The sequence below is a fragment of the Microtus ochrogaster genome, chromosome 1 (genome assembly GCF_000317375.1).
Source record: "Microtus ochrogaster isolate Prairie Vole_2 chromosome 1, MicOch1.0, whole genome shotgun sequence".
NCBI classification, from domain to species: Eukaryota; Metazoa; Chordata; class Mammalia; order Rodentia; family Cricetidae; genus Microtus; species Microtus ochrogaster.
This window is the reverse complement of record NC_022009.1, coordinates 18,051,334-18,075,312: the sequence shown is the minus strand read 5'-3', so window position 1 is coordinate 18,075,312 and position 23,979 is coordinate 18,051,334. Positions and strand designations below refer to the sequence as shown.

The 23,979-nt window shown below is 51.5% G+C and overlaps 1 protein-coding gene across 3 annotated transcripts in view; it reads left to right on the top strand.

Annotated features, from left to right (window-relative positions):
• Positions 1 to 1,392: 1,392 nt before the first annotated feature.
• Actn1 (actinin alpha 1) overlaps positions 1,393 to 23,979 on the top strand; it is a 95,438-nt gene continuing 72,851 nt past the window's right edge. For all 3 annotated transcript variants that reach the window (XM_005343269.3, XM_005343268.3, XM_005343267.3), the window contains exon 1: positions 1,393 to 1,782. In XM_005343269.3, the coding sequence (XP_005343326.1) occupies positions 1,678 to 1,782 (105 nt within the window). In that variant the 5' untranslated portion in view covers positions 1,393 to 1,677. The remainder of the gene's footprint in view (positions 1,783 to 23,979) is intronic.

Genomic DNA, 23,979 nt, shown 5'->3' with positions numbered 1-23,979 from the left:
AAAAAAAAAAGGACGTATCTGTTGTCCACATCAGAGTGCACAGCCAAACCGCTGCCTTATTTGCTACTGCTTTTCAAACTCAGCATCCCTCAAGAGACCACCAGGAAGTCGGCGGCAGCCTCTTCCCAGGATGCAACGCTACTGGACCAACACATTTCCACCCTCCTTTACTGAGCCCAGAGAGTAGTGCAAGGCACCAAATATAGTTGTTTGTTGCAATGTTTCTTCCTCCTCCAAGGACAGTAAGGTTTTGTCAGGCACTAGGTCAGATACTGAATGGGCCTGTGGAGTCCGTGTCTGCTAAGTCTTGTCCTGCTCAGCTTTTTGAGTCTCAGTTTCCACATCTGTCAGGTATCTGTATCTGGAAGAATTCATGGTATAGGCAGATCATTTCATGGCCCTTCCTAATTTCGAGGAAGGTGTAGGGAAGCTGGAGGAGTGGATGGGACAGGAGGCCTTCAGAAGGTAGCCTCAGTCCACCCGGGCATACCTGCCTGGAGTCTGGGAAGCCGGGCAACCGTAGCTGCCACCCATGAAGCCCGTAGCTGGTCACTGCCCTGAGCCCTCGAGAAGTACCCAAAGGACCCTTGGCGGGGTGGGGACGCTCAGTGGCCTGAGAACCATTGGCTGGTCATAAACCTAGCTCCCGCGTGCAGGGATCAGCCAGGTCCCAAGGGGCGGGGCGGGCGGGGTGGTGGAATCAGGAAATTCCTTTTTACTGTAGGCCCTCCCCGCCTTTCCAGGGTACCTACTTGTCCCGACCTAGGTTTCCTGAGAAAGAGAAAACGAAATACTCGGGTTTCCCCTTGCAGGACCGGGGTTCGGAGCTCGACCTGGGACCGCAGGAACACCGGTGCTCCCAAGTTCCAGGCCTTCCCGCCCGCAGGGAACCGGGCCAATCCTCGGCGACTCCCGCGGCTCCGGAGCTCAGTGTTGTCTGGTCCCCGAGCTCCACTCTGGTTCAGCTTAAGGTGGTGTCATATGAGTCGCGGGGGAGTGGGCGGTGGCGTGCACTCCCGGAGGGAGCAGGAACACCGGTGCTCCCAAGTTCCAGGCCTTCCCGCCAGCAGGGAACCGGGCCAATCCTCGGCGACTCCCGCGGCTCCGGAGCTCAGTGCTGTTTGGTCCCCGAGCTCCGGGAGGTGTCCCCGGGCTCCACTCCGGTTCAGCTTAAGGTGGTGTCACATGAGCCACGGGGGAGTGGGAACCCAGGGAGTGGGCGGTGGCGTGCGCGCCGGGAGGGGGCCGCCCAGTCCACCTATATGCATAGGGACCCGCCTGACGGATGCCAGGAATTCCCAATGAAAGGCGCTGGGGGGGAAGTTTGGGCAACTCGGCCTGGCCAATGGAGAACCTCGGGAGGGCTCTGCCCCTTCTCCCCGCCCCCTCCCGCCTCTGCTCCGGCAGCGCGAGTGTTCACCGAGCGCAGTGTGCGTGGAGATTAGATCGGAGCGCGCTCCCCAGGAAGGCAGTTCGCGAGCTCCAGCCGCCGCCACCGTCAGCAGCAGCCTCCGCTAGCAGAGCCGCGGCGGAAGCGGGCTCAGGGGAGCGAGCCCGGCCCCGCCAGCCCAACCCAGCCCAACCCTGCCGACTCCCTCCCCACACCCGGGCAGCAGCTGCCGTCGCCTGGAGAGAAGGTGGAGGAAAAAATCCAGCCCCTAGCACGCGCGCACCATCATGGACCATTATGATTCCCAGCAGACCAACGACTACATGCAGCCCGAAGAGGACTGGGACCGGGACCTGCTTCTGGATCCGGCCTGGGAGAAGCAGCAGAGGAAGGTTAGCATTTATCCCCACCCTCCGCATCTCCGAGTCCTGAGCTCTGCCCGCCGTACTCTTGGGCTCCCGGCTGGAAACCAGTTCCCGGCGCGCAAGAGCGGAGGCGGGGACAACGCCGCCACTGCGAGGTGGGGTATTGGGTTACAGGCACCGGGCGGAAGAGGGGAGCACCCCTGCCCTGTAGCCCGCGAACTGCGAGCCGCTGCGCTGGGAGGTGGCGTCTCCTGCGGGCAGGTCACCTCAGAGCGGGTGGTCCAGGCCACCCCGCTGCTGCCGAAACCGTGCCGGCGTGGGCAGGGCGTGGGGGCGGTGCTCGAGAGGCTGGGGCTGAGACTTCGGTTCCATGGCTGCTTACTCGGGATCGATTTTCCCCTTCCTTCCCTTCTTCCTGGCGCCTCCATATGGCGTGCGGTGGCAGCGCGCTTCCTGGGCTGCCCCTGGGGCTCTCTACCGTAGGGGCAAGCTGCCCCGCACTCTGCGCCCCTAGCCGAGTCGGCAGACAGCAGAGCGGGTGCCGGAGGGTTTGGCGTCTTCCTCGGCATCTGCCTGGAACTGGACGTGCTGGAGTGCTGCTGGGGCCGAGAAAATCGGGGGGCGTTTGCGGGCTCCCCAGGGCCCTGTGGGGGCGGGGTCAGGACAGTGAACCGTTTTATTGCTTAACTCAGTGAGCTGGTAGCTGCAAGCCATGCATCTGCATCCTGCCCTACCGACTCGCTCGTTTCCTAGTGAAACGCGAGTTTGGGTAGCTTGGCTCTAGTTGAGGGGCTCCGTGGCGAGGGACGGTCTCAGGAGATATTTGGGGTCGTTCTTTGAGGATCTCTGCTCAGCCCTGCGCTGTATCCTAGACGCCGTCAGCGAGGTCCTGGATCTGCTGCCCCTTCTGAGCTGGGGAATTGGCGATGGGTCCCGAGTGTAATGGCTAGTGGCAGGAAGAGGTCAGAAACCACTCTTGGGGGGTGGGAGGTATTAACCATGCCGCGGCTTCCTGCATGCGCAGCGAGCCCTTTCCCTGAGCCACGTACCCTGAACCCCACCTCCCATTCCCGTCCAGTCCCTCCCCATTTCATACTCCCCCCCCTTCGTGATCTGGGTATGGGGGGGACAGGATGGCGCGTCCCTCTGGATAGTGCGGTTAGGGCTGGGCTTGAGGGAGAATGCTCATGTCCAAAAATGGTAACATTCATTCCCTTTTTTAAACTTAAAAGGGGGGGGAGTTTAGAGAGCCGACTGAAGTTTTTTTTTTCCCCTTCAGCTAAAGGCATCCTGTATTAGCTCACTCAGGAATCCTAAGCCCTGAAACGGTGCCCCTTTACTCACTTCATCAGACAAGCAGAGGTAATTTAAAACACACCACAATGGGCTTCCTTAAACAGGCGACCTGGGGCCCTGCCCCTGTCTCCGAAAGCAACCACGACTTAAGAGAGTCCCTTGGCTTTGAACTGACTTCTTTGTAATGTATTGGTTGCTTAAAGACACCGCCCTCTTCCTGTCAGCCCCCTCCCCCTCTTCAGGAGCTGAAGGTTGAGGGTCTTTCCCCTATTTCCTGGGACTGTTGCTGGAGGAGAAAACTGGATGAGCAATTTGGAGACTCCCAGAGAGGACAGGGAATCTCCCTCCCCTGTTTCTCTTTCAAAAAAAAAGGAAACAAAAACCAAAACAAGACAAAAAAAAAATCCAAAAACTTTCTCAAGATGGTCAGGAAGGGTGGAATCAGAATGATGGAAATCTTGGGCTCTTCCATGGAGAATAGAAGTCCCTCCTAGGAGTTCAACTTTGTACTGGAAGAGACAGGAGTGATGAAGCTCTTGAAGAGCCAGGCCCAGCAAGGGTGTGAGACTCAGTTTCCGGCATCCAGGCGCTGAGTCTTGGGTCTATATGTTCACTCAGTATTAAAGAATGAATGGCTGAGTGAACATGTTCGTTGAGGTTGGGGAGAAAATGATAGCTTCCCGGAACTCCTACCTGGTGGAAACAGACCATCTAGGTAATTTGGTCGTCTCTGGGCATGTGTCACATAGGCTGATGCTGGCTAATGTGTGCCAGCATCGTACCTGCTATATCTCGTAGATCCCAGCAGCTCTGTGAGCTGGACACATGAGAAGATGAGCAAAGCAGGGTAAGAGAGAAGAAGTAGCCTAGGCTGGGAGCTGGTGTGTGGTGGACTGGGAGACAGCTGGAGGAAGGATGGGAAGAATCCAGAGGGTTTTGGTGTCTGGAAATCCACACCTACTTGGGTTGATAATAGGAGCCTGGCTGTAGGCCCTCTGCTTTTGACTTGGGAAACCTGGTCCCTGGTTGTGGCCCCAGGCCCATTCATTCCTGGTGTTGTCTTTTGGGAACTTCAGTTTTCTCTGCTGCAGAAGTTTGGCCCTGCCTAGTTCTCAGAGGAGTCATTGGGATATACAGAGGGACTTCTTAAGGCGAAGCAGCACCTAGTAGGTTTTGCTCTTCTTCCTCCTGCCTGGGAATGGGGAGGATGTGATATGGGACCACTGAGGTGGTATGTGCAGTTGGAGTCATTGGCTTCTCAGCTCTCTGAGAGCGGCCTATGTGGTGCTTAGAGGCCGATGTCTGGCGTCTTTCTGAGTCACTCTTCACTTTATTTATTGAGATCGGTTCTCTCTGTGTATGCCCTGCCCTGGCTGGCCTTAACTCTGCCATGTAGAACAGGCGGGCCTCTAACTCACAGAGATACCACATGTTTTTGTCTCCACACCTGGCCAACTCTCTACCTCATTTTTGAAAACAGCGTTTCTCTCCCTGAACGTGGAACTCCTAACTCAGCTAGTCTGGATGGCCAGCCGACTCCAGTGGTGTCTGCTCCTGCTATCCCTGCGGTTACAGGCGTGGGCCACCATACTCAACTTTTTATGTGGGTGCTAGAGATTGACTTTAGGTACTTAATGCCTGTGCAGAAAGCCCTTTAGTGACTGAGCCGTCTCCCCGGCTTTGTGTGAGCACAGACTGTGAGCCAGGCTGAGTTCTAGGCATTGGAAGTGGGACACTAAGATAGAACCTGATGTGTTTCTACCCTACCGAGCCTCCCCCTCCTTCCAGCTCTTACCCGCTTCTATGAAATGTTTCCTTGGTGGAGGTGGATGCAGGTAGAAGCCCGAGCAGGCAGGAGGCATGACTCAAGGAACCGAAGGAAGGGGGTGGGGTGGCTGTGGTTCTCCCCTCTTCAAAGAATGCTTTGGGGCAGAGTTCTTGGTTGGTTCCCATACCTCCAAATGCAAAATGTGGCTATGGCCCAGAAACTAGAGATGCGGCTCCGATGGCCTTCCTGACTTCCAGGAGGAGGCCTGAAGTCTTCTTTCTTTCCCCAGACAGTTCTTTTCATGATGACCACAGGCCTCTCTGTGTTCCCTCACGGAGATCTTGCCACGCCCGTGAGTGTTTGTGCTTAGGCTAAAGAGAATGTTGACTTAGGGTTAGCTTCTGGACCTGTCCTCTCTCACAGTGACCCTGGGCCAGCTCCTTCTAGCTTCGGGCTCCATATTTGTTTTAACTTGTGAGGAGGTGGTCCTGCTCCTCAACTCTATTCTCTTTTCGTTTCTGAAGCCATGGAGGTTCTGGAGGGAACCGTGTACTCCCACAGGTGTCAGCCCTAGGGCTTTTCCCAGTGAGACATCTCATCAACACCTGTTGAGTAGCTGTTGAAACCCAGCAGCCTTGGCAGGCGGATGTGAGTAGCTATGGAGAAGACCCAGATCCCAGTGCTGTATCAGTGGTAGACTTAGGCGACCTCAGTCACAGTTTTCTGGGCGGCTGGGCCATCTCATGGGAGCCTACCCAGGATTTCCAAAGGGGGAGTAAGAACTTGAAGGGGTGGGTTTACTTGGGAAGGACTAAACACCCCAAATCAGGGTGGTACCTGATGGAAGTGGAATGAGAAAGAGCAAGGAATTGGCTCTTCCACCCTCAGAGCCGTCTTTGTCTTCTTGACCGCCGTACCCCTGACAGGTCTGTGGGGGTCAATCATCCAGGTTGTCCAGTTCTTTGCTGCATTCCTGGTGCTGAGCAGGGACAGGATTTAGAGGAGGCTGCTGCTTGAGGGCATGGATGTTCTGTTTCTTGGTAAAGACCCAATCCTGGGCCTGCATCCTGGCTCCAGCTTCTGGAGATAAATGTGCACCGGGTGTGGTGGGGTGTGTGCGTCTGTCAAAATGTTGGCTCTTTCATTGGCTAACTGTGCCATCTTGGAGCTACTTAGTGAATTCTAGGCTGGCTTGTTCTACATGGTGAGACCCTGTCTCAAAGTCCCCCCCCCCCCATAAAAAGGAAAAAAAAAGTACTTAAAATTTGTGTCACTGTGTTATAGTGCAAGAAGAACGACACACAGAGAATGAGCGTCCCTTAAGAGCCATTTAGCCCAGGAATGTGCCCTGCCCTCACACCTTCCTGCACCTTCCCTAAGCTCACTTGGTGTAGCCGGGAACAGGTGCCCCATTGGTTAAGCAATGGATAAAACCTGAAGGAGAAGTGGGGGAGGGAAGAGTTGGGCCACCAGGCCCCAGATGCCAGCTGGCCCTAGACCAGGCAGGTGTGAGGAGGCCTGGCTTGTAGCCCGAAAAACCAGATTGTCGAACAATGGGACACTGGAGGTGGGCTTGTAGGAAGAAGAGGCCGTAGACGCCCCAAGGGCACATGGTCAGGGTCTTCTGGAGGAATCTTCCTTGAGGCCGGCTTCCGGAGGTGCTCCACGGTGCTACCTTTCCACTGGCTCTAAAAAGGCCTGGTGCTGAGGCCACAGACCGGAAATTGGGCTTGAGGGCATGTGGTATTTCCTGTGGGTCTAGAGTTGGGGTGGGATAGCCCCAGCCTGCTCTGTGACCTGGTCACAGATGTGTGGCTCCTAGAAAGAGTCCAGTCCTTGATGCGTGGATTGCTGAGATGACTATTGGAACCAGGTGCAGAGTGTTGAGTGAATACCCTGGGTGACTTGCCTGGTGGGTCCTGACAACAAGGAGACCAGAAAGATCTGCAGTCATACTGCTAAGCCGTGTCAGTAATAGCTGATGGAATGAGCGGCTGACAGGCTTTGTGGCCAGGGTAGGGAGGGAGTCTGCACACAGCCTGGGGTGGAGAAGGTGTTGTGTGTGTGTGTGTGTGTGTGAAAGAGAGGTTTCTGCGTGTGTATGAAAGAGAGGTTTCTGCTGGGAAACCAAGTGACCTTTTTGCTGCAGGATTGAGAAGGGTGAGGTGAGGGGCCTGCCTGGGAGGGGTAGAGCAAGCCACCCGAGTCAGGTGCTGGGACACCCTCTCGTTCTTCCTCATTAGGACATGGCCTCACCCACCTTCTCTTTCTTTCCTCCTCTTTGTCTTTTTCTTTGGGGAGCAGGGTCTTTTGTAACTCAGGCTGGCCTTGAATTTTCTGTGTTGTGGAGAATGACCTGCTTCTGTGTTCTAAGAGCCGGGAGCATAGATGTGTAACAGCTTACGCTGTGGGGCTAGGAATTGAACTCAAAAAGAGTTTCATGCATGGCGGACAAGCATTGCCCCAACTTGGCTACACACCCAGCCCCTGTTCCTTCACTGTCCGAGAGTGACGGCTAGGCTAGGCTGTCTAAGCAGGTCACTGGTCAGCCTCTTAAGGCTCACACCTCTCCAGGTACAGTTGGGGTCATCCCAGCCAGTCAGCCTCAGAGATGCACAGTCTGACACGCAGCCAGGGATCACTTGCTCTACTGGCCCTGCCTTTTCTCCTCTTGATATAGCCAGTGGCCCCACATCTCTGCAGGAGTGGTCCTGTGAGCTGGGCCTGTTTACTCACAAGAGTACTGGCGGGTCCAGGAGTGGGATGCATGCCTTTATTCGTAGCATTTAGGAGACAGAGGCTGGGAACATCTGACAGCCTGGTCTATGTGCTGAATTCCTGGTCATCCAGGGCTGCATAGTGAGACCCTGTCAGAATAAAATCTTGGTCCTGCAGTCTTTCTGCTAGAGGTGTTTTGAACAGTTTTAATCTGTGGCTCCTCAGAGAATTCACAGCCAAGAGGCCATAGGCAGAGGAAGTCTTGTAGCCCTGTATGCTGGTACTGTTCATATGGGTCAGTGCAGTCCTACTTACCTGTCAGTTCAGGTTTCTGCACCCTCGAACCCGGCCCTGACCCAGGCAAGGAGCCTTGAGAGAACAGGGACAGAGAAGACCCAGGAGAAGAGGGCTGAGAGCCTCCTGGAGGCCCACTTTCCTGCCCCACCCACTGCACAACCAAGATCTGCCATCTGAAGGTTGAGGGGACAGAGTTCCTCAGGCCTTGTCTCGTGCCCTTCCCTTGACTGGGGAGTCTTTCACAGGACTTTGGTGGGGGAACACTAGGAGTCCTGTCTACAGTAGCTATCCTGAGGACCTGTGTGCGTATGTGTCCCTGTGAGTTGGGCCTTACTGTTGCCACGTTTCATAGGTGGAGAACTGTCTGACCTTTTCAGGATCTCAAGGTCAGGGCGGCATTGGCTTTAGGATCTGAAGCTGGTGGTTCTATCCCCCTCTGGTGTTTGCCTTGCGCAGGAACATTAAGCAAAGATGGATGTATACAGATAAAACCCCAGGGGTTGACATGTTCTGGAATTAGACAGTGGTGATGGATGTATGGCCTTATGAGTACACTCAGAATTACTGGGCTGTGCACTGCAAAATTGGTGACACTGATGTTATGAGAATTAGGTCTCAATTTTGAAAAAAGCCAAGCCAAGACTAATGAAAAGAAGAAGCTGACAGTTGCCTGTCATCCCACCTCTCAAATGTGCATACTGTCACAGGAGTTCAGATGACACCTGCCATCCTCATAGCTTATCCTTACTTGTGCAACCCCCCTCCCCCATTTCTCCTTGCTTGCCGTCTGCTCCTGGGCTGGGATTTGGAGCCATGAACCATGGTAGGAGAGCTGAAGAGTCATCAGGAAGAGAAGCATTTCTGTAGAGTGTGATTGGCCCATTCTTGGAAACTGTCTTGAGAATATGACATATAAGAACCCGAGAACAGAGCTGGGGAAGAAAGGTGGCTTTCCATATCTTCCCAAGTCCCTGACGTGTGAGATTCCTAGGGGTGTTGGACTATAGTCACTGCTTGCCTTCTGCCGTCCCCAGGGTCAGCAGGCAAGGGCAGCTTTCCTAGGGTCAGAGGCAGGTATGGGCTGGAGAGGCAGCTGCACTTCCCTGAGAAGTTGCCTAGCAATAGTGGGTAGGTGACTTAGCCCACTACAGAGGTAGGAGGAGAATAAAAGGCAGTGAGGATGGGAACTGGGCGTAGACGCGTTTCCAGGGATGCTGTTCCCCTGGAAACTGCCTTCTTCTTGGTCCTTGGCTACCATGGGGCCTCTAGTGGAGCTGTGATTTGTTCTCCATGGAGGGATCAGAGTCCTCTCCAGGCTTGTGTCCCACAAGGTCCAGGGTGGAGGACAGGAGGAATTCTTGCATGCCAGATTCTAAGTCATACATGTCCCATCAGGGCCTTCGTTAGTACTCCCTGCAGCAGGGAGTGGAGCTGTGGGATGGTCATTCTTCCTAGAATGGCCTGAACTTAGAGAGACAGGGTGACCTGCTCCCAGGCATATAGAGAAAGGGCTGGACACGAAGACCCAGGTGTTCATTTTGGTTTGAAACATTTCAGAAGCCCAAGGTACTAAGAGGGAAGTGTAAACTCTGTCCACCTCCTGGGGAGGGAAGAGAAGATTCTTGAAGGCAAACTGGCCAGGAGAACTGTCTGTTTTACATCACTCAACCAACAAGTATTTAGGTTCTCCAAGGAACTAAAAAGACCAACGATTCACGATGATTAAAGGTTCAATGACTTAGATGACCCCGGTCTTTGAGGAAGACACTGTTATTGTGCCTGTATTTATAGGGAAACTGAGACCCAGAGAACTAACCTGCCCGGGAGCTGACCAGTATACTGTTATGAGCAAGGTTAGGCAGATTAGCTTCAGAATTCTGATTTTACCGTAAGTACGGACATACCCCTGGCTGTGAAGGGGCTTGTGTTTTAACCGAGACTTGAGTCTTAAATGTGAGTGAGTAATAACTCAGGGTGCTGTGTAATCGAGTGCTTATTTTATGATTCATAGTTTTTCACATACGTGTGTATAAATCATGATGTGATTTCTAACCGTCAGTGGTGATGAGCAAACTTGTGAGGGCTAAGCTCCATTTTAGGGTAGAGAAAGTGAGCCTCAGAAAAGCCAGGTGATTTTGCCTAGGTCTTGGACACAACTTGAACATTTAGGGTGAATTTTGATCAAAGTCCTTGGACTGAGGGAGTCTGGCTGACACCAGCACTCCTGAAGTTACTTTTCTTAGTTGGGAAGGTCGTGGAGGTGCCAGTGGCCACCTTTTGTGCCCCTAAACTGCTCTTAGACATGATTTCAGCTTTTGGGGAGTGGTTTCCCCTGCTTGGGGGTTCAGCAGTCCCTTCCTTTCTGCTTCCTGTTCTTACCAGCCCTGCCCTTTGTTTGTGTCCCCGGGGGAGCAGGAAGGCTGTGTTCCAGGCTGCAGGGCTCATTAGCTTTACTCTCGTGGTAGGAGTCATACTTTAAGCCTGGAGAGTAATGCGCAGAAAGGTGTAGGGGCTTAGGCTGGCTGTCAGCATGACAGGACTGGAAGTGTCTAGGCCAGGCTGAGAAAAGTAGCACCTGCCGGCGGACAGTGACACTTCTTGAGCCCCAGCATTGAATATCCTAGGGCCTCCAAGGGTCTAAACCAGAGGCCCCCCCGACTGTCCCATTCTGGGGGGAAAGACAGTCAGACAGTGCCTCTTATGTTACCTTGCTTCTCCTGCTTGGTGGTTGGGACCTGTGGGGCCATCTGGAGTAGGGTTGCAGGTCACAGGATTGTGTTGCCAGGCCAGGGCTTGTAGGGTCTGAAAATCTATTTATTTTAGTTGTTTGAGGCAGTTTTTGCTCCGTAGTTCAGGCTGACCTGGAACTCATTGTATATCCCAAATCCGCTGTAGGAGAAATGTCACGGGGAGGAACCTGGAGGTGAGTGGCCTCCCTTGGGCAGATCTCTTGATGTAGCTTTGTCTTTCCATGTCGGACAGGAGACATTCTGTCATGTTTGTGGAGGGGCTGTGAGGACCAGGTCCCATCTCGTGTCCCACAGAGAGGCTGGACAGCTCGTGGTTTGGGGGTGGAGAGAACCTTTGTGTTTCTCTGGCTGCCAGCAGCCCCTCTGTTGTTTTTGGCCATAGTCTTGGCTTTGAAGGAGGAGTGGTTCCCTTCAAACACCACAGACATCCTCCAGATGACAAATAATGGCACCTTCCAGTCGAGTTCCCGATATTTCCGAAGGTCCTTTCTTTCCAGGAACCCAAAGTGCTTTTCCAGACTCAGCTCTGGGAGCTGGGGTGAGGAGGCGGCGGCACATGAATGTGTTTTCCTGGAGGCGGGAACTAGGCCCCGATCCCTGTTTCCTGCCCTTTGGGTTGCTGTGGCCAGGACTAGAGGTGTATTTATGCTCACTCCCCCATCCTCTTCATTCCTCCCTTTAATTGTTTTGTTCTTTGGTTCTGGGAATGGAGTCTAAGACCTTGTGCGAACTCGATCCGAGTGACACCCACTTCTCTCCTCTTTAAAATTTAAGTTAAGCAGCATGGAGCTGGTGAGCACGTATTTCTAGAGTTTCTGTTCTTGAAGCAGGTTCACAAAGAGCTTGCTGACTTTAGAGTTCTGTTTTAAGGAAATGGCACATTCGAGTTGGGGCCCCAGCATTCTTCTCTGGGATCTCATTGGCTCCCCTGTTGGCATGGACCTGTATCCTGAGTTCAATGTTTTTGTTAATAAGTGTATGATCATATTAACCCTGCCCAGGCAGCTGGTGTGTATCTGTGCCTATTTTAAAACTGGAGGTAGGGGCTGGAGAGATGGCTCAGCTGTTAAGATTGCTGACTGCTCTTCCAGAGGACCTGGGTTCGATTCCCAGCACCCACATGGCAGTTTACAACTGTCTGTAACTCCAGTTCCCAGAGACCCAATACCCATGGCAAAACACCAATGCACATTTTAAAAAAACTCAAAAAATGAAAAAACAAAAAACCCTGGAGATGAGCCTGTAGCCCCCAGTCTGATGTACGTTGCTCTGTTTACACACATCCGTACTGGAGTGCTGCATCCCATTTCTGGTTGAGACCTGGAGGCTTTGCCCACATCTCATGACTTCTTGCAGGTGGCAGTAAACCTAGCTTCCTGCCTTTGTGGCGGCCTCTGTGAGGGAGGACAGAAGTCAGTCTCAATGCTGTCTTTTCTTCTTGCATCTGGCATCCGTGTCTTATGGTTGTCTGCTCCCATGTTCTGCCTGCCATCCTGGGGCTTTGAGGCCAGGGTCTTGAGGATCCACACCACCTAGTTATTGTCTTTTCAGAATAGCAGCTGACTTCATTTATTGATTTACTTATTTATTTATTGGTTTCCTTAAGATAGGGTCTTATGCATTGCAGACTTGTTCTGTAGTCAAGAGTGACCTTGATCTGTTGATCCTTTTTCTTCCCCTTCCAAGCACTGGGATTATGTGTGTGTGTTCCTCCAAGCCTGGCTTTCTGAAGTGATGGGAATTGAAAGCAGAGTTTGTACATGGTGCACTACCAACTGAGCTGTGTCTTTGCCCCCGCCCCCTTCTTTTGAGAAGAGTCTTCCTACCGTACAGTGGAGTTTGTTCCTCCTGTGTCATGTTTCTGAGCTCTGGAGTAATCAGCTTCCACCACCACACCCAGAGATTTACTATTTCCCTTACTGGGGATTGACTCCCTGGCTCTCTACCTGCTGCTGGGCTACATCCCTGGCTGCATTTACTACAGCGCTTTTTAAATGCATTTTATGTACTTGAATGCTTTATCCTCATGCACACAGATCACATTACAGATGGCTGTGAGCCACCACATGGGTGCTGGGAATTGAACTCAAGACCTCCTTAAGAGCAGCCAGTGCTCTTAACCACTGTGCCATCTCTCCAGCCCCGTATTGTAGCTCTTGATAAAGCATATCTGTAACTACAAACTTATAAATGAATTCATAGTTTATGCCTCACCGCAGTGACTTGCAGTCTTTGGAAGCTAATTGTTTGTGTTCTGGGAGGCAGACTCTCCTGTTGAAGTGGATTGTAGGTGAATGTAAGAGTTCTGGAAGATAGCACAGTTGAGGAGTCATGATCAACCCCTCTTGAGTCCCATTTCCAGGCCTGAGGACAGCTAAGCAGGGTGACAGGCATGTCACCCCTGTTCCTGCCTGGTTTCTTTGTTCCCCCCTTTTCTCTCTTGTCAGCCACTTAGCTGTTGCCTTGCCCAGTTGACACTTGGGCTCCAGGATGGACTGGCGAGAAACCTGGAAGAAACAGATGTGTTGGCAGGCTGTTGGCAGCCTTGCTATACTGCCTCAGAGAGTCACTGTGAAACCCTTGGCTTTGAGGACGTTTGCAGGATCAGTGACCTGATGTGCCTTGGACAGTAGAAGGCACCTATCGCAAGTGTGAGTCCTCAGAAGCCTTGGTGCCAGGTGGTGCCCAGCCTCCTGAAGACAAGGCGCACAAAAGCTTGTGTGTAGTAGTGTTTCCTTAACTCACTGACTGCCTCTCGGTGGTCACCCTTGGGTGTCAGGGTCTGAGTCACCAATGCCACTTCAGCTTTGAGGATGGTTTCTGGGTTCAGGACAGAGGTCTGGTTTGCTCCCCAGATTCAGATGGACCTGCGAGCCATCCTCATCATTGGACTGGTCAGAGTCTCGGATGAGCTTAGACCCTGTGATGCCTCCAGTCACTGCTCCAGCTGTGTTTGGTCACAGGGTGGTAGGGTGCTATTGATGATCTCCCAGTTCCCTTGGGGATAGTCCAGCTGTATTTGTCTCCTGAGGAACTAACCATGCCGGCCCCTCCCCCAGTACCCTGCCCTTTCTCCCTGGAGGCTGAAATGATTGCATTTGGCTGGGATCCCTGCTTCAGAAAATATTAGGGAGTTTCTGATCCTCTTGTGTGAACCTGAGGGCCCCGCAGGAAGTCAGTGTAAGGTCTTGGTTTTTCTTCTCCTTCCATGGCCAGTGTAATGTGTGTTTTCCCCAAGGGGTAGAGCTTAACCTGCTGTCTTTAGCAACCTGACCATGGGGCCTCCAGCTGGCCAGGACATGGTGTCCACTAAGGCCTTGATTCTCTTGCCACCTTTTCCCTGTTGGGGCTTTGGAGAGTAGCGTTTGGGACCCCATCTCTTTTGAACTATTACCTCCGAGAGCTGCTTGGCAGAGTCCTGTCCTATTTCCTGAGCACAGGAGTGCCAATGCCTCCAGATGCCCTGGGATTTTAGTTGGTGCTGTGTGTGACTTTTGTTGTGCTGGAGCAGTCATATGTGCTCATAACCCAGGAGCCTGCATCCCAGAATGGTGTTCAGGACTCAGTGCTGGAGGCTGGTTCACAGGGCCTTGACTGGATCACCACATGGTCCAGTCATCTGGATCTCAGTCATCTCCAAGGCCTGGGCAGTGCCAGGGTTCTGTTTCTGCCTTCTGTTTTGTCTGTTTGTTTGTTGTTGAGACGGGGTCTCATTGTGTAACTCTGGTGCCTAGAACTCTCCATGTGACCAGGCAGACCTCAAATTCAGAGAGATCCACCCGCCTCTCAAGGGCTGGAATTAAAGGTGTGTGCAGTTGTTTTCTTGTTTTGTTTTTAGGTTTGTTTTTATTCATGTGTCTGTGTGAGTACGTGTAAGGTTGTAGCAGAAGAGGGCATCAGATCCTCTGAGACTTGAGTTTCAGGTGGTTCTGAGCCGCCTGCCATTGGTGCTGAGAACCGAACTGAGGTCTGAAGAGAAGAAAGCACTCCCAACCGTGGAGCCATCTCCCAGCCCTGAGGGTTCCTCCTGAAGGGACACTCAGCAGACTCAAATACTTCTTCGTTTGACCTTGGAGTCGGCCTCTGGACTTCTCAGCCTGTCTCTGCTGCTGCTAACCATTTTGCAATCTTACCTGTGCAACCTTCTGTAACAGTTTTCAGGTGTTTCTCCTCACCCGGAGGGGGATCAAGTCCCTTGAATGTCTTTCTCTTCTAGGCAGATCCAGCAGTCAGGGCTCCTGGACACTACGTCTGGCCTTCTTTGACTGTGCAAATGCCTGGCTAGGGTGTGGCCTTGAGTGGGAAGCCGGTTGCCCCAGGACTTCAAAGTGAGGCCTTATTTGGAGTTAGCAATGGTCCTTAGCTTTGTCCCTTAGCCTGGGTGCTCCAGGCAGGCACGGTCTAGGAAGGATGGGGACCATCTCTGCCCTTTGCCAGGCCGGCTATCATAATAACCCTCTGTGCTGCATGTTACCTTGACTGCCATTGCCTGTGTGAGGGCAGCTACCTGCCCTGTGGGCTCAGTGGGTCTGAGAACCTGGCCAGACTCTAGAACAAGGCTTTTTGTGTGACTCTAAGAACTGTGTGTGTCATCACTGGTTCGCTCTTCTTGCCTGTCTCTCCCCTGCAGCAGTTTGAGGAAAGCAAATCAGAGAAGGCAAAGTCAGAGAGATTGAAAGTTCTGTGGATGAAGAAACCGAAGTCCATAGTGGTAGTCTGATTTGGCCAGGAACACTCTGCCACGGTATTTCATTCCTCATAAGGTTGGCTTTGTTAAGGACTTAGAGTACATGGGAACCATCTTCTCCTATCCCTGCAAGTGGGCTCAGGAACCTGAGAGTGGACACACCCAGCCCTGACACAGTGTACTCTTGAGGCAGATAAAACTACTGGGCATTTGGCCATTATGGGGGTGGCCAATTTCAAGTACATTCTGCAAGCTGGAGGGAGTGATGGGCAGGTAAGCTTCTCTACTCCAGTCGTCCTGGCCTGGCTCCTGAGCAGGGACTCAGCAGCGTGGAGGTGGCCGTGGTGGTGGCAGTCCTGGTGATCACAGCTCACACTCACTGCCACATGCTCAGTGCTGTACTGAGTCCAGTCCCTGCGCCGCCAGTGATTCATCGTAACCTCCTCCTAGAGAAACGGTACTCCGGTATTTAATTCCCTCTTAGCAGAAACATCCTAGGCTTTGATGAAGTTGCTTGCCCCGACTTAGACAACTCTATGTGAGAGCTGAACATGGCTCCCAAGATGGTCTTGCTCAGAGCTCACGGAGCTGCATCTCTACTTCCCCAGGTCCCAGGAGCTTCTCTCTTGACCAGTATATTCTGTCAAGGCAGCCCTTCTAGCTCCTAGGAACCTGGTGCTGGCCCTGCCTCTGTGGGCCGCCCTGAGAGAAGCCCCTCCTGGTGTGTCGGTTGGATAAATCCGCTCTCTGAAGCTGCTGTGGTCACGTTGCTGCTCTGTTGCAGAGCCCCTGCTGACTGCTTCCTATACGCCATCTTGAATTATCCCCATAACAAAGTAGGGGACACTTGGTTCTTTGGACAGGTGCCAAAATCAAAACTCTGAGAACTCCCTGAGGCTGTTAGAGCAGACTGACAGCCACGCTGGGTCTGTAAGACTAAAGCCTCAGCCACCCAGCACCAAAGTGAACAGAAAGTGGTAGGTGGTGCAGAAACCAAAACCTTAATCCCCAGATACCCCAACACACTCTCCAGCCTGGCCCACAGCATCCTGGGCCTGTGAGAGTCTGGATGAGAAGCCGTCACTGGGCTTCCGGGAACTTCTCCCTCTGTTGTGGTGTGGCTCAGGGCTGGGCTGTTCAATGCAGAAAACCCAGGCAGGCGAATACAAGCCATAAAGATAACCAGAAGCCAATCTGAGGCTGTCCCTCCAATGGCCTCACCTCTCTGCTTCCTTCTATTCAAGACAAGTTTTAGGTACCCACGATTACCACTATTATCTGTTGACAGAGTCTCTGGGAACCTGGTGGATTGCATGTATCATGCCCATAAGATTATGATAAAGTTGACAAATTCTTGCTGATGACAAACAGTGACAGTGATGATGACGATGATGATGATAGCAATCTTGTTGCCACCACTGCCTCCACCTCCCCCTTCTCTTCCCAGCTTCCCCCTCTCTTTCTCTTCCTCCTCTTGTAGCCCACACTGGTCTCAAGCGCACTATGTAGCTAAAGATGACTTTGGACTTTTGATTCTCTAGCCCCTGTCAAGTGCTGGAATGGGGCATCACCTAGTTTAAGCTGTGCTGGGATCAAACCAGCATGAGGCTTTGTGCATGCCAGGCAAGTACACTACCAACTGAGCCACACTGTCAGCCCTTGCTCGGGGTTCCTAGTGCACCTCTAGATTGCTGTTGTGTTACCCTTGCCTCCCAGTCAGTACAGTGATGCGTTCTATAAGTATCCACCTAGAAACAATAGGCTACAGCATCCAGTGTAGGTATGCAGGACCACTTAGCCTAGTGTGTATTGCTTAGCTTTGTGTGCGTGCACCGTCATGTTTACACAATGACAAAAGCCTCCTGACAGTGTAGGCAGGCAGGGCTCGAGATAGCCTTATTGCCATGTGATCCCTGGCAAGAATGGTAATTTTAATCGTCATGCTGGGTGGTGTGGGTGCAAACCCTTCTCATGGTGTGAGGCTGGGGCTGTGCTCTGTTCTTTTTGCAGAAAAAACACCCCGGCAACTCCTCTCCACATAGGAACCAATGCCAAGGTCTTGCTTCCTCCATTTTACAGCTGGGGGAACCTGAGGGGTATAATAAATGTCAGAGCTAGGATTGGAATCTAAGGGTCTTGATTCTTCCTTTATTCTTGAGAGCAGGCCTTGTCCTATAGCCCAGGCTGGTGGTAACTTGCTGTGTACATCAGACTTTAAACGTACAGCATTCTGCTCGGCAGCAGGGATTACAGGTGTGAGCCACCCCGCTGGCTAAGACCATGGTTCTTTTACAGAGGCCTCTGTGTGGTAGTCTTTGTTTGTATCCCCAAAGCTATATACCAGATATACACCTGGTATCTAGTGAATGCTCAGAAAAGCTGTAATGATAGAACAGAGGGTTTGAAGCTTTGAAGAAAAGTGGCCTCTCAGTTGGAAGGAATCCTGCCATGGTACCCACTGGGGATGTAAGGCTCCTCAGAGTTCCTCCCCTGGCTTCCTGTCATCACTCTTTGGGGTGGGGGATGAATTCAGGTATAGGTGATGTGGGATTCCCCTCTGTGTGCTGTGAATACCATTGGTTAATAAAGGAACTGCTTTGAGCCTATAGCAGAGCTATAGGGGAACAGAGCTAGGTGGGGAAAACTAAACAGAATGCTGGGAGAAAGGAGGAGGAGTTAGAGAGAAGCCATGTAGCCCTGCCAGAGCCAGATGGAACTTTAGCCAGTAAGTCATGGCCACGTGGCAATACACAGGTTAATAGAAATGGGTTAAATTAATATGTAAGAGTTATCCAAAATATCCAAATTAATATGTAAGAAGCTAGAGCTAATGGGCCAAGCAGTGATTTAATTAATACAGTTTCTGTGTGATTTCTTCTGTTCCAGGCAGCCCGGGCGAACAAGCAGCCCCCTGTAACATATAGGTGTAGTAGGTGGGGGTTCAGCAGGTGCCCTCTCTGCTCCCCCTTTGCTGAAAGCCTCTCTTTCTCTTTTCATTACTTTTGGGACAGCAGCATGGCATCCTGTCACAAATGCCACTAGCTAGTTCATTCCTGCATCGAGCAAAGATAGGAAGAAATTTAGAGTTTAAAGAAGGGGTCATCTCCCAGGAGGCTGATTCCCACCCCTGCCTTTATCCACGATGTCTGTGTATTACACGCATAGATTGTCATTAAAACGTACAGGAAATTTACATGTAGGCACAGAAGGAGGGATGAAAATTAGCATCAGAACATGTCTGAAATGGTTCACCGTCCTGATTGGAGTGCACAGAGATCAGCGAGCTCAGGTGACCTGCTAGGAGTGGCTGAAGAAGAAAGACTAAGGGACAGAGGCTGTCATAGTACAAATGAGCATCACTTTGCCTCCTATAGGCAGTTACCTGAGGGTTTGAACTAACAGCGTATATCACTGGCTGGGTGTCACAACAGTGTCTGAAGGGTGGTTAGTAGGAACATGAGAATCTCACACATATATTTGGGGTGCAAGCACTCTAACCAGCCGTACCTAGTTCTTCTGCTCCACCCACATTTGCTGTGGATTCTTTTTTTTTTTTTTTAATTAACATTGTTTATTTATTTGTGACTTGGTGCCTGTGTGGTCAGAGGACAACTTGCAGGAGTTTCTTCTTGTCTTTTACTGTAGGTCCTGGGGATTGAACTCTGGTCTTCAGGATTGGTAGCAGATATCCTTCCTTACCTGTTGAGCTATCTCCTCAGCCCACCTTTTTTATTCTCATTTTTAAAATGATATTCCAAACATGATAAAGTATAGATAATCACTGGAAAGGATTTCATGTGCTTGACACCCGTATTTAACAGATGTCAGTTCATGACGGGGATACATTTTGAGATCTGACTTGGGTGATCCTGTCATTGTTGAACAATATAAAGTGGTTGCCAGTGGTGGCATACATCTTTAATCCCAGCACTCAGAAGGCAGAGGCAGGCGGATCTCTCTGAGTTCAAGGCCAGAGCAAGCTCCAGGACAGCCAAGGCTACACAGAGAAACCCTGTCTTGAAAAATCAAAACAAACAAACAAACAAAAAGAACAATATAAAGTATACATCTGCAACCCATACTGCTTACAGAATTATTACTAAGAAGCAGGGATTTTCTGCTCTGTTAGCATCTTGCAGATACACATAGGGACACAGGGAGCCTGTAGTTCCATCCAGGGAGCAGCCAGATATGTGAGCTCTGCCATTGAGACGACAAATGTGAGAGTCACATGTTCTGAGAAGTCATGGGCAGGGATGGGAGCCCAGAGGCAGACTCTGCTCTACCCGCAGGGCATAGTAAGGTGATGCAGAGCTAAACTCCCAATACTTGGAGTCAAATCCAACCTAGAGGACTCCAGGTGGTACAGCTCCGCCTGAGAGCATTCACTGACCGTGCTTGAGGCTCTGGCTTCCCAACATTAGGCAACAAAGTAAATCTATAAAATTTCAGAGTAAGTTGGACACATATAATATATAATCCCAATACTAGGGAGGTTGAAGCAAGAAGAACCAGTTTGGGACCAGCCTGGGCTGCATAGTAAGTCCCTGTGGGATGGAAAAGAAAAGAAAACAAAAAGCAAAGCAAAGCTGATCATGATGCTGTACACCTATTATCCCAGGACTGGGAGGCTAAGGCAGGAGGCTCACTGCATGTTTGAGTCCAGCCTTGATTATATAAAGTTTTGGAATAGCCTGGGCTACAGAATATCAGTCAGTCCTCCCTAGCCCAAGAAAAAAGAAGAAAGGAGGAGAAGGGAGAGGGAAGTGGGTCAGGCAGATGTGCCGGAGTGGTAGAGGCTGTGTGGAGTTGGGCCTGGAAAAGTGTGACCAAGGGCAGGGAAAAGGGAGCATTAAGCTTCGGGGACCGAGAGGCTGTGTGTGTATGCTGGGGGTGGGGGAATTGGGTAGTCCCAGGCCCTGCCTGAGTCAGTAGAGGGATAAGGCTATCTTCAGGGAAATAGCAGTCACTGTGCGCATTCTGAGACCTTCCAAGTCCATGGCTGTTCAGCTTGTACCCTTACATGTTAAGAGGGCCATAGATGACTCTAATCTCATGTACAGAGGCTCACATACGGGGCAGGGTGGAGACCACATTACAGGGATATTTGGTGGAAGCTGAGCTGGTTTGAGAAGGCCACGGGCTGTCAGTTAAATTGAGGGGGCTACGTAGGGATGGGAGAGAGCTCCGCGGGCCACTGGCAGGGAGAGTGTTCTGCAGGCCACGGGCAGGGAGAGAGTTCTGTGGGCCACGGGCAGGGAGAGAGCTCTGGGCAGGGAGAGAGCTCTGCGCGCTCAAGGCTCTTTACATTTTGTTCTAAGAATTTAGGCTGGAGAGGGTGACCGTGGGCTTAGGCACTCCAAGGAAGGCTGTGGAGGAGGCGCTGGCCTGTTGCCATGGGAACGCTCTGCCGTGTGCAAGGGTGCCCTAGAAGGGAGTGAGCTCATCCTACCTATAAGGTGGTGATGAGTCAGGCCTGCCTGCCCTCCTGCCTCTTTAAGGCCAGACCGGAGCTTGACCTGCAGACTCCTGCCTCTACCTGCTCTTCAGCCCCTCTCTCTCCCTTCCCACCCCCCCCTGCTTGAGATTTCAGAAGCACAAAGACTGAACATCTAGGCTCTGATGGCTAAATTTGTGCTGTGAGGAACAAGCCCCCCCCCCCCCCCCATACCCTGCCTGGGATGTACACTTTTGTCATCAGAGAGTCAAAGTGGCTGCAATACTAAAATTCAGAGTCTAGGATGTCTCCTGTCGCCTCGGCCAAACCTTGGGCCTCTGCATAGGGGACATCCTCTGCTAGCCCCTTGGCTGAAGTGGATTGGGCACCAGGCACTGCTGTGGTGGGTCTGTGGTTCGCAGTCAGGGCTTGGACAGCTGCAGAAAGTGGAGGCAGTGGTACAGGGCTCATCTTTTTTGCTTGGTTTTGTGTTTCGAGACTGGGTGGTTTCTCTGCGTAACAGAACTGTGTAACTGTCCTGAAGCTAGCTCTGTAGACCAGGCTGGCCTTGAACTCACAGAGAGCTGGGATGAAAGGTGTCAACTTTTTAAGAAGTGGATGTTATGTGAGATCTGATGCTTGAAGAGGTGGTGAGATTCCATGTGGGTGCTGAGATTCGAACCTGGGTACCTACTGAGCCAACACTCCAGCCCTGTGTGAAGATCTGTTGTCAGGAAGTGGGTAGTTTTGAGGGGTTAATGAGGGGAGCATCACTACCTGTCCCAGCAGGGGTAGGAAGGACTGAACTGATAGGAGGAAGCTAAGGTTTGCTGACAAAGTTTTAGGTACCCAGAGTCCGGGGCCATGACTCCTTCATGGATAGCCCATCTGCTATGTGCCTAGTTGTGAGGAAGTGATGAGAACCTGTCAATCATTGGCCGGAGATGGACTGTGGGACTCTGAAAGATTATGGTTTGAGGAAACCAGACACTTGTAACTATTGCCATAGCGGGGGGAGGGGTGACAGTCCCTCCCCTTGCATGTCAGCCTGTGAGATGACATGAGAAAGCTGTGCTTTCCTGGCTCTTGATTCAGTGGCTTCACCCGCTCGCCCCCTCCCCCCATTTGAGAAGATAAATGACTTCAGCAGGAAAAGGACCGTCTAGCCCTTTCGCCTAAACAAAACCGCTTATGTTTCCAGAAAGCCTATGGTGATTTAATCTTCCCCATTTCATTTGGATAGCAGTAATCATGGTGTATATGAAATTTAGCTTGGCTTTTGTATTTTCCGATTTGGCATTTTACCAGAAATGTATTTTCCTTACAGATCTTTGCAACCTCTGTTTCTTCCCCAGAGAGGGTGAGAACCAAGGCTAGAGGTTGTTTTTATAGCCGTGTACTGCCTGCCTCTTTCCCCGAAGCATTTGGGGGAAGCATATGAACCAGCTTCTGCATAGCAACAAGGCCTTAGAGTCAGAGAACCCGGGGTGTTGGTAGGGCAGGGGTGAGGCCGTTAAGAAATCAGTGCTAGAAGAAGTTGGTTTAGGAGACGATGGGATGGCTCAGCAGTTATTGTCACGTGCTGCTGCTTTTTGCGAAGATCCGAGTTTTATTTGCGGTACCTACCAGAGGCAGCTTCCAACCATCTGTAGCCCCAGCTCCAGGGAGAACCTCACAGTACTGGCCTCTGTGGGCGCCTGCACGTCTACGCACGTGTGCCCCCTACACTGCATATACTCATGAAAAAAAAATTGATTCGTTTACTTGTGGTTTCAGAACACTAAAAGCTCGAGGCAAGAGATGAGCTCCAGACCAATCTGGGCTACAAAATGAACTCTGTCTCAAAGCTTTTGAAAAGGGTAGGGGGTTAGGTAGTGATGACTCAGCGGGTTAAGACTGCATCTGCTACGAAGCCTGGGGACCTGAGCTCAGTTCCCAGGACTCAGATGACGGAAGGAGAGAACTCATTCCCATACATTGTCCTCTGACCTCTAAATGCACGCCGTGACACGTGTGTATCCACACACATGCATAATAAACAAGACAGATAGCATGATGTTTAACAAAATCCACAGTGGGCTTGCAGCGATGGCTCCCCGGTGAAGAAGGCCTGGGTTCAATTCCCAGCACCTACACGGTGGCTTACAACCATCTGGAACTCTAGTTCCAAAGGATCTGATAGTGTTTTCTGACCTCCTTGGGCACCAGGTATACACATGTTGCGTATACATATATGTAGGCAAAACACTCATATGCATAAATAAATAAATCTAAAAGAGTTGTTTTTAAATCTCCAAAGGGGAAGAAGGTTGGAGAGATGGCTCAGTGGGTAAGGGTGCTTGCCGTGCAATCGTGAGGACCCACGATCAAATCCCCAGAGCCCACATAAAAAGCTGGGCACGGTCACATGCATGCCTGTATCACCAGCACTATAAACCTGTGGAAGATCCTTGGGGTTCAGTGGCTTCCAGCCTAGCTGCAGGCTCAGTGAGAAACTGTTTTAAAGAGAATAAGGCAGAGCGACAGAACAGGGCACCTGATGTCCTCTGGCCCTTGCACATGGCTGTGTGTGGGTTTGTGTGCACCCCCACACAAACATACACATAAGTAAGTAAATTACAGCAAAAACAAACCAAAACACACAAACATTTATTTTTAATATTTTTCAGGGTTTCTCTGTGTAGCTCTAGCTGTCCTGGAACTCACTCTGTAGACCAGGCTGGCCTGGGATTCAGAGATCCTCCTGCCTCTGCCTCTCAAGTGCTGGGTTTAAAGTCGTGTGCCAACACCACCCAGCTCACACACATAGTTTTTACTTGTCAATTGTATCTCAAGAAAGAAAGCTGAGGGGAGATAATAACATAAATAAATAATGTGGGGTGCGGGTCGTGAATGCTGCGCACCACGTGTGGAGGTCTGAGAACGGCCTTGTGGACTTGGTTCTCTCCTTCTGTTTGTTCGCTGCTTCCGGGGATTGAGCTCTTAAAATGCTGCAAACACCTTTACCCGCTGAGCCATCTCAACAGTCCAAAATGAAATTTTATTTTGTTTTGTTTTATTTTGAGATAGGGTCTCACTGTATAACCCTGGCTTACCTCAGACTGACAGAGATCCACCTGCCTCTTCCTCTCGAGCGCTGAGATTAAAGGCGTGCTTTATCATGCTTAGCTCCCCAAAATTTAAAAAATTTTGTGTATTTGTCTCTATCTGATGTGCAAGCGCTCACCCTCCCTCCCTCCCTCCGTCCCTCCGTCCCTCCCTCCCTCCCTCC